This window comes from Perognathus longimembris, chromosome 3 (assembly GCF_023159225.1).
Source record: "Perognathus longimembris pacificus isolate PPM17 chromosome 3, ASM2315922v1, whole genome shotgun sequence".
NCBI lineage: Eukaryota > Metazoa > Chordata > Mammalia > Rodentia > Heteromyidae > Perognathus > Perognathus longimembris.
The window spans coordinates 69,750,671-69,760,824 of NC_063163.1; the positions used below are offsets into that span (position 1 = coordinate 69,750,671).

Consider the following 10,154-nt stretch of genomic DNA (forward strand, 5'->3'; position numbering starts at 1 on the left):
AGCACTAGCCTTGTGCAAAAATAAAGCTTAGGGACAGTGCCCAGACCCTGAGTTCAAGCCCCAGAACTGGCATCTCCCCCCCCCCCCGAAAAAAAAAAGCACAGGAATAAAAGGGATTCTCTAGTAATAAGGCAGACTTAATGACATGTCTACTTTGCTGCACTTTCAGGCTGCCTTTGGTGCCTCTCCTCAGAAGACTCTCAGTTTTGATTCTGAGAAGCAGGTGTTGAAACTGAGCCATGTGATACAGAAGGCTTAAATGATTTTAGGAATGCAGATAGAATTAGAGCTCTCATAATTAGTATTTCTTGGTCTATGTCTCCATACAAGCAACATCCCAAAGACAGAGTCCTTGCATGTCCTCAGATTAGTATACCCTTCATAGCAGGTGTTCTTACCTTGGAAGAAATACATGAGAAACCCTCTGGAAGTTCTGTTTGCAGTTTATGTTGCATTAAGCATTTCCAGAGGAAAGAAGTTCTCAGTGTCATGAGATTCTCAAAAGGTCTAGAGCTGAAAATTGGCCTCGGAACCCAGATATACCAAAATCTATTCTCTCCCTCTCTTTTAGCTGTGCTGAGGTTTGAACTTAGGGCCTGCTTGCTAGGCAGGTGCTATAACATTGGAGTCACACTCCTCCCCGACCCCCAGGCTTTTTAACTTTTTTTTCCAGTCTTGGGGCTTGAACTCAGGGCCTAAGCACTGTCCATGGTTTCCTTTTGCTCAAGGCTAACATTCTACCACTTGAGCCACAACACCACTTCCAGTCTTTTCTGTTTATGTGGTGCTGATGAATCGAATCCAGGGCTTCAGGCATGCTAGGCAAGTATTCTACCACTAAGCCACATTCCCCACCCTGCCTTTTAACTTATATACTCTTCAAATAGGGTTTCACTTTTTGCTTAAGCCCCTTGGAACTGTGATCTACCTGTTTATGCTTTCTGCCTTCTAGGATGCCAGGCATACCACTATGCCCAACTTTTTATTTGTTGAGATGGGATATTGTGAATATCTTTGCCCCAGCTGTCCTTGAACCATGATTCTCTTGATCTCAGCCTCCCAACTAGGTAGGATTACAGGTGTGAGCCACAGTACCATGCTTTGATATCTCTTTCCATCATAGATCAGCATTTCCATTATACAGCTCCAGGACCACCTGCTTTAGTACTACCTGGTATGCTTATTTACAAGCAGCTTCCTGGTCACCACCCAAAACTTCTGAATCAGTGTTTCAGGGGTGGGGCTTGGGATGTTTTCTTTTATCCTAGCTATTCAGTTGGTTTTGACGCATGGCCAAATGTGAAATCCATTGTACTCATAAATAAGAAATTGACATCAAAGTTGGGATATGGGGAGGGGGAGATTGTCCTTTGTGTCTGTGTCCCCTCCTTGTAGGGAACCCCAGATGTAAGCCATATTGTTTGTGTTTGGGGGAGGGGAGAAGATTGGAAAATCCCATTGGGATGTGTCCCCACTCCCATCTGTGACACTGAGCTGTCCAGAGAGAGAGCAGACTGGCTGGTAGAAGACACACAGGTTGTGGTTTTGAGCTTGAGAATCCTGTGACTGAATTAATCCTTCCAAATGAGGTTCCACCCCAAATCCACAACTTCCTGCCTCTCCCCAGATGAACCAGTCCTAGGATCTTGCCTGGGCTCCACAGAGCTGACACATCTGTCCATCATCTTCTGGCTGGGCCCATTAGCCATCTCTCTTGGAAGATATCGGTGGGGCAGAGGAATTGAATAGGCCTCCACTTGAACCTACCCCAGCTAGCTTCATTCCTCCTCCATCCTCTCTCGTACCTCGGGGGGCAGGCCCTCATACAGGGTGTCCTCTACCAGCAATCCCCCTTTCTTGAGTCCTGTGCAATTGCCAAGCTCTTCAGGCAGTGCCTCCAACCGGTTGCCCTTGAGTTCTAGGCGGCTGAGGGCCCTGAGGGCTGCCACGTGTGGGGAGAGCTGGTTCAGATGGTTGTAGCCCAAAAGCAATACCCGGAGCTTTCGACAGAAGAACAACTCTTCCGGCAAGGCCTCAAGGGCATTGTAGGAGAGAGCTAGGTGTTGCAGATTCTGGAGGAGGCCCAGGTCTGGTGGTAAGGAATGCAGGCCATTATGGGACACGTCCAGTAAACGGAGGCTGGAACACAGGCCGAGTTGGGTGGGCAGTGTCTCAAGTTTGTTGTGGCTGAGGTAGAGCTGTTCCAGTACCCTGAGCTTTCTCACGTGCTCAGGGACATAAGCGATCTGGTTATGCCACAGCTTAAGTGTGACCAGTTTCCGACAATGCTGGAAACTCAGAATCTCCTCGATGGATCGCAGGTGGTTGTCCTTGAGATCAAGTTCCTGCAGGGCACCTAAGCTGAAGATGGCATGGGGAATGCGTTCCAGTCCGCAGGCCACCAGTTCGAGCTCCCGTAATGCTGCCAGCTTCTTGAGGCTGTTGAGGGCAAGTAACCGGGCTCCATCATTATGTAAACTCAATCGTTGCAGGTGTCCTGCTACATCAGTGACGCTGGCTGGCACCTTCCCAGCATTGCTACGCAGGGACAACACCTTGAGCTGCTTTAAGTCCCGGAGACTCTCAAGAGTAGCTCCTCGAGCCAGCTCTGGAGCAAAGAGTCCCTCCAGATGGAGTTCTTCTAAGCCACGCAACCCAAACACCCAGAGGGGCACTTCACGGAGTTCCTCACATTTCACGCACATCACTTTCAGGCGATCGCGCAGGAAGATCTGCGAGGAGAAGGGCAGCTTGGCGGGTGAATGGAGCAAACTGAGTTCCTGGAGGTTCACCAGCTGGGAGAACCCCGGGGGAAAGGAGATATCACAGATGGCTTCTAGCCGGAGTGCCTCTATCTCACTGAGCTCAAAGACCGTGTCAGGAAGCCCAGGGAGCATGCACAGAGCCAGCTCCAGGCGACCCCGGGCATTCCTCTGCAGCTTCTGCCGAAGCTTCTCCGGGGTCCACTCGTGGTTAAGGTTAAGTTGCTTTAGACGGCTTTCACTGACCTCAGAGAGGAAAACAGCAAAACGCTTGGAATAGAGTGAGTCATACTCATCAATGAGATGCAGCATGAAGGCGAAGTCATTCTTCACGTCAGGGATGTCATTCATTCCTGTATCCTCCCGTACAGACCGGAAGGAGTATTCTTTGAGGGGTCGGTGAAAGAGCCAGTAGAGTGTGTACAGGCAGGTGATGCCATACACACACACGAAGGAGATGTAGCAGAAGGCCAGCTTGGAGAAGAGGTGAGCCTTGGTATGGTTACAGCAGAAGCTGGCATACCCAGTCACTTCTGAGGTCTCCACCCTACAGGCCACCAGGAAGCTGATCTTTTCCACATACACCAAGTTGTAAACGAGTATGGCAAAGAACTTGAACACTTTGAGCACTGTCTGCCGGATGTACATGGTGTACAAGATGTCTCCTTCTTCCACGTGGACCCGGAACTTCTTGACTTTCTCAAACAAGGCTTTGGCCTGCTCACCCTCCTTCTTGTCCAGCAAAGTGACAGTTGGAGGCTCAGTCACCACCTTCTCAGGTTCTGCCAGCACCTTCTCCTTCTCACCCTCACTAGTCTTCCCTGTCCCTGTCCCTGCTGAGGCTACCACAATCGCTGTGGCCCGTCCAGCAGAGGGACCCTTATTGTTCTCTCCTGAGACTTCAGATAAAGCCCGAGTTGTCCATGGGGAATCAAAACACTTGCCCAAGATGGAGATGAAGTGTTCAATCTTGGAGCTGGTGCCTGGAAACTTAAACCAAAAGCTGGTACAGACCATGAAGATAAGTGTGTGAATGACAACCAGGTAGGGGAAATATTTAGCATACCAGTGGAGGGCTGTCTCATAGCACAGCTGGTTAATGAAGCTGTACTGCTGAAGGTCCAAGTTGTTCTTGAGGCCAGTCAGTTCCCGGAGGTCCCCCATCTGCTCAGAAACCCCCCGTGGCAGCAGTTGTTGGCATGGGGCCTCTGATAAGTTCTCCCGAGGTTCGTGGCTGGGCAGGCAGATGATCTTGTCCTGTGTTACCTGGGAATAAAATGTGGGAGGAAAGTGAAGCTGAAGGTTAGGGAAACCTTGATCTTGGACTACTGCCACCTGGCTGACTTTGGAGGAGTTGCTAAGAAGTCATTGAAGAAAAGACTTGGGTTGCTGGATGTAGTGGTTCATGCCTGTGATCCCAGCTACTTGGGAGGCAGAGGTTGGGAGGACTGCCATTTGAGGCCACCGGGGGCAAAATGCTAGTGAGACTCCACCATCTCCACCAACTGCTGGGTGTGGTGCCAGGTGCCTATCATCCTAGATAATCAGGAAGCATAAGTAGGAGGATCTTAGTCCAGACTCACCCAAGCAAAAACACAAGATAGTATTTGAAAATTAAAGTAAAAAATAAATCCCTATGCATAAATCTCATTTGTAAATAGGATCTTTGCAGAGATAATCAAGATGAGTCCACTAGGGTAGACCTAATCCAGAAGGGCTGTGCCCTTATAAAAAAGGGATGTTTAGTCAGGTTTAGTAAGGGGGTCAGAATTGGTCTGAAAGTGGACTCTGGATTCAGTTTTTGGGTGACAGGAAGGCCGGTGAGGGTCCAGTTCCTTTGTGGCCCTTTCCCTCCCCTACAGGTACAGCCAAAACCAATCGTGAGCATATCCAGGGTGAAGTCCTGCCCACTTGCAGCCCCACCCCTCACCTAGAGGGTGAGGCCAAGGAATCAATTATGAATAAGGCCACTGTAAAGTCCCGCCCCCCACTTGAAGGGTGCAGCTGAGGAACCAATCACAAGCATCCCCATGTTGAGGTCCAGCCCCTTTGTGGCCACGCCTCTCACCTGAAGGGTGCAGCCGAAGACCCCAATCATGAGCATGGCCACCGTGAGGTACTCAGCCAACACATCCCACCAGGGCTTGAGCACCTTGAATGCCGGCTGCTGTTCCGTGAACTGCTTGAACTCTGCCACGGGGAATCATCCTGCCTGCAGAAAGCGGAGAGACGGGGAAAGAGATTGTGAGGCAGGAGTCCCTTCTGGAAGGATTGTCAGGGATTCCAGACACAGGCCTTGCTCCAGATCCTCTGCAATCTAGCAGAGCCCCCTTTCTCCCTTTAGCCTGGGTTTGACCCCTTTCCTAAAATTCACCTCCTTCCCAGAGCCACAATGCTTCTCCTGCTACCCCAAACCATGCTGGGACTTTGCCTGGCCTTTCAGAATTCAGGAGGGACAGAACACAGGTCCCCAGCCTCCCTATGCAGCTCTCTCCCCATAGGCCAGGTGTTGCCTTGCCTATCCTTGAGAAGAGACACCCCAAAGCACCCTCTCCAGTATGTCCTGAGTCCAATGCTCACCTGCATCTGACCAGAGTGTCTCAAGGTCCAGGACTTTGAGGGTGTAGGTCCCCACCCCCTCCAGGGGTGCTCAGGGCACTGCCTCCAACCGGAAAAGCCGGCTGGAGTCTGGCTCTGCTCTGGTTACTGGGCCCCAAGGGTTAGGGAGTGGCCAAGTGAAGGCCAGTAAACCCTGGGGGCATGTGTGAAAGAGCAACCAGGACACCCTAGTTTCTAAGGGGGCTAGAGGTACTAGTGGGAGACCTGGGCTGGAGAGAGGAGGGGGAGTGTTGGAATGTCTGAAAGACTGCCCTGCCCTGGTGGAAAACTCTCAGGCTGACACCTAAGACTTGTTGATGACTGGCACAGGGCTGGGCTGCCAGACTCCTGGGCTGCTGTCCCACTCTGTCTATGCCTGGTTTCCTTTTCAACCAAGGTATTATTATCGAAGATAAAGATGGGCCAGGCCCAAGTCACACGTGGGCGTGGGGCACAAGCTGAAACTAGGCTGCCACTTCCTGAGGCTAGAAGGGGGTGGAAAGAACAGAGGGTCTCTCTGTGGTCCAGTTTATTCAAGATCCAAGCTTCTTCTGACAACATGCGTGTGTGTGTGTGTGTGTGTGTGTGTGCACGCATGTGTGTACACCAGTACTGAGGCTTGAACTCAGGGCCTAGGTGCTTTCACTTTTTTCACTCAAGGCTGGGTTGACCACTTGAGCCACAACTCCACTCTATTGGTTAATTAGAGATGAGAGTATCATGGACTTTCCTATGCAAGCTCCCTTGATCCTCAGATCTCAGCCTCCTGAGTTGCTAGGATTATAGATATGAGTTGCCAGTGCCCAGCTGGCTATCTCCTAGGAGATCAAGGGTGGCTAGACCAGGAAGGGAACATCTGGGCCACCAGGCAGTACCAATCTTCTGGGGAAGGGCAGGGAAACCCTGGTCCCCTGTTTTATACCTCAGCCAGTGTCTCTGATACTTTCTGTCTCTTTTGGTCTCAATTGTCACATCTTTGGAGGGTGATTCCTGAGTGAGAGCAAGGTAGAGGTACATGAGGCCTGCCTGCATCTCACTCGCCAGGCAAGAGTCAGGCAGTTCACAACAATCAAGTCCTCCCATGCCTCCCCCCAACCTCCCACCCCCTGCCTTTATTTGGTCAGTCATGGAACTTGAACTCTGGGCCTGGGCACTGTACCTGAGGTCTTCAGCTCAAGGCCAGAGCTCAACCACTCGAGCCACAGTACTACGTCCAGTTTTCTAGTGGTTAATTGGAGATTAGAGTCTCACAGACTTTCCTGCTGGCTGACTTTGAACTGCAATCCTCAGATCTCAGCCTCATGAGTAGCTAGGTTTACAAGTGTGAGCCACTGGTACCCAGCCTGTGCTGCCCTTTTTTTCCTGTGCCGGTAGTGGGGCTTGAATTTAGAGCCTGGGTACTGTCCTTAATTTTTTTTTCACTCAAAGCTTGTGCACAGCTTGTATACTCAAAGCTTGAGGCACAGCTCCACTTCCAGCTTTTAGGTGGTGAATTGGAGATGAGAGCTTCACAGACTTTCCTGCCAGAGCTGGCTTTGAACTGTGATCCTCACATCTCAGCCTCTTGAGAAGCTAGAATTACAGGTGGGAGCCACTGACACTTGATTCAAGCCAAACCCCTTCATCTGCGGCTTCCCATTTTCAAATGTGAGATGTGCTGGCCAAGGATCTGGCACAAATATTCCTACATGTGGGGAACAGGTCTTGGACTACTTATTCATCCAGTACTAGGTATATACAAGGGGTCTCAGAGCACAGCCTCCCCCCCCTGGGCCTGTCCTCCACACTCACATGTGTCCCTATTTTTTGTTTAAAAAAAAAATCTTCCAGGCTCCACCATCAGCATCAAATCCTATAGAAATGAACCCACAGAAACTGGGTGCTGGTAGCTCACACCTGTAACCCCAGCTACTTGGGAGGCTGAGATTTTGAGAATCAAGGTTCAAGGCAAGTGCAAGCAAAACAGTTCATGAAATTTCTTCTCAATTTAGAGCCAGGCATGGTAGTGGCCATCTATCATCCCACCGGATCAAGGTGGATCAAGATGGATTGAGGTCCAGGAGTACATACAGGCAGGAAACAAGATTCTATCTCAGAAATAACCAGTGCAAAACAAAACCAACAACAAAACAGGTCTTGAAGGTATGGCTCAGCAGTAGCGCGCCTGTCTCCAGGTGGGCAGTTCTGAGCTCAAATCTCAGACAGAAAGACAGACAGACAGACACACACACACACACACACACACACACACACACACACACACGTGCACGCGCGTGCACAGAGGCAGGGACCAGCTCTGTCCTGCCACTTTTCAAGACCTATCTTCCAATGGTGTAAGTTCAACCACTTGCCTACCTGCCCTCCATGCTACACAATCATAGGCTAGAAGACAGAAACCTTTAAGGATGGGGCCAGTAGCTCCCAGGAGACAAAGTGTATATACAAAAAGAGAATTGGAGGTGGGTACAAGGGATTATTATTATCTGTCTCTATGACTCAAACTTGATCTTCCAGAACCTGCCATTACATTCCTCCAGACACAAGGCTGCCCCCCCTCCCAACCCTTAGTGTTTGAACAGAGCTGAGGGGAGGGCTCAGGAGATAGAACTCACACACTGGGAGCGGGGAGCACAAGCTAGGCTATCTGATGTTCTTCATGCTGAATCTGCTCTCAACTTTGGGGGCACAAATGTTAGGCTTGTTGTCTAGACTTGGAGGGCCCCATGCTCTAGAATTTGAGCCACCACTCCTCTTCCGAACTTCTGGTGGCTAATTGGAGATAAGAATCTCACGGACTTTCCTGCCCAGGCTGGTTTTGAACTATGATCCTCAGATCTCAGCCTCCTGGGTAACTAAGATTATAGGTGTGAGCCACCTGCACCCAGTTGCAAAATCTTCTTATTTTTAATGAAGAAATTTCTTGTGCCAGTCCTAGGGCTTGGCTCAGGGCCTGGGTGATGTCCCTTAGATAATTTATTCAAGGTTGGTGCTCTACCATTTTAGCCACATCTCTTCCAGCTTTTTACTGGCTAATTGGAGATACAAGTCTACAGACTTCTCTGCTGCCGCTGGTTTCAAACAACAGTCATCAGATCTTAGCCTTCAGAGTAGCTAGAATTATAGACATAAGCCATTGGCAAAAACAAAACTTTATTCTTTTAAGAATGCTAGAAGTACTGGGTGTTGGTGGCTCACACCTGTAATCCTAGCTACTTAGGAGGCTGGGCTTTGAGGATCATGGTTCAAAGCCAGCTTGGGTGAAGAAGTCTATGAGACTCATCTCCAATTAACCAGCAAAAAACCTGAAGTGGAGCTGTGGCTCAAGTGGTGGAGCACTAGTCTTGGGCAAAAAAAGCCAAATGAGAGTGGGAGGCTTCGCGTTGAAGCCCCAGTACTGGCAAGATGTACACATACACACATGCACACATACACTCACTCCTAGAGGACTAGCCAGACTAGATCTTGTCAGCCAGGAAGAAACACCAAACACAAATCAGTTTTTGGTTTTTAACTCTTGTAGAGGAGTACAATTCCTGCTTCTTCCACAAGGGGGAAACTGAGGTCTGGGGTAGGGGAGGGTTACTCTTTAGTAGCAGATCTTGGGGTCAGACTAGCTTTTCCTGCTGGGACTTAGGATAGGGGGTGGGTTTGGGAAATCTTGAAGTTCAAATACCTCGGGGGAGAGGGAGAATACAAGTTGGGGGGGGGGGGATACCAAGGAGTAGAGTTCTGAGGGCTTTGGGGGGACACCTGTGCTTGAGGTGTCACTGTGTTGCCCAAGGACAGACTATAAAAGTCAAGACTTCCATAAGGTTGAGTCCCACCTGTTCTTCATTCCTCACTTGGGGGTTTAGAGGGGTGGCTGTCTGGCTCCCAGAGCAGGCACCCCTAGGGCCAAGGCCTCTGCGCACCCTGTTCCTGGCTCTACCCCACCCCCAGCTCGTGGTGGAGCCCGCCCAGGCCACCGTGCCAACCTCACCTGAGGGCTCCTCCCCCAGGTCCAGACCTAAGGCCCGACCCTCCCCTGCTCATCTGCTCCCCAAGGAGCAGAGCCCCCGCCTCCCCACCCAACTCACCGCGGCGGGCTGGACCCTGGGCCCAGCTCTGAGGTCCCTGGAAGTGGAGCTGCTGGGACTCCCGCAGAGTTCCCGGACAGGGTGAGGGTGAGTCAGGGCACACTGGTTCGCCAGTAGCCCAGGAGCCGCTCCTCCCTGCTCTCCCCGCCCCTGGGCCCGCCGGGCCCCGCCTCTCTGCCAGCTCCCCAAGTGGATTCTACGCCCGGGGCGTCAGGTGATGGCTGGCTGGAGAGGGATCCTCACCCTATTCAGCCCCAGGCGGACACTGGGACCACTCAGAATTTGCGGGGGGCGGGGGTGGTGGTAAGAGGGGGAGCCTCAAAAATCAGTCCGGCTGTGGGGGAAACTGGGGAAGCCCAGGTCCTGGGATCTCCAAGCAAGCAGCCCTGTGGCTGCCTTGGGGATAGGTGTCAGGAGTCGGTGGCAAGGCAACCCCAACACCTGGCCATCCAAACCCACCCAACGCACAGGTGACCCCAGTTCCTGCTGAGGAGTGGGAGAGGTTTCTCAGGCCAGGTCGGTTCTAGCCAGAGGAAGCCAGCCCTGTGGTGGTCTGCTAGCTGGTTGCCCCTGCCTTGGGTTCAATGCTGCCCTAGAGAGGAAGTAGAACAAGTTGTTCCATGGACTTAGGACCTTGAGGGCTCTGGGATCCGGGATGGAATTTCAGCCGGGGAACCCCACTTCTAAAACCACAAAGGGGCCTTCTTTCTGACACTCC

The 10,154-nt window shown here is 51.3% G+C and overlaps 1 protein-coding gene across 2 annotated transcripts; it reads right to left on the bottom strand.

The window, feature by feature from the left end:
• Positions 1–768: 768 nt before the first annotated feature.
• Positions 769–9,535, bottom strand: Lrrc8e (leucine rich repeat containing 8 VRAC subunit E). 2 transcript variants are annotated; one of them, XM_048342111.1, is made up of 3 exons: positions 9,437–9,535; positions 4,831–4,974; positions 769–4,028 (listed from the first exon to the last, which is right to left on the bottom strand). In XM_048342111.1, the coding sequence occupies exons 2-3, from the start codon at positions 4,864–4,866 to the stop codon at positions 1,779–1,781; spliced, it is 2,286 nt and encodes a 761-aa protein (XP_048198068.1). In that variant the 5' UTR covers positions 4,867–4,974; positions 9,437–9,535; the 3' UTR covers positions 769–1,778. The 2 variants fall into 2 exon arrangements, with proteins under 2 accessions (XP_048198068.1, XP_048198069.1); XM_048342112.1 differs by lacking the exon at positions 9,437–9,535 and having other exon boundaries at positions 4,915–5,007.
• Positions 9,536–10,154: the final 619 nt, after the last annotated feature.

Coding starts and splice junctions, on each gene's coding strand:
- Lrrc8e (XM_048342111.1), bottom strand. CDS start 4,866: ATGCTCATGATTGGGGTCTTCGGCTGCACCCTTCAG. Junction 4,029..4,830: donor TCTTCGGCTGCACCCTTCAG/GTGAGAGGCGTG, acceptor TTTTATTCCCAG/GTAACACAGGACAAGATCAT.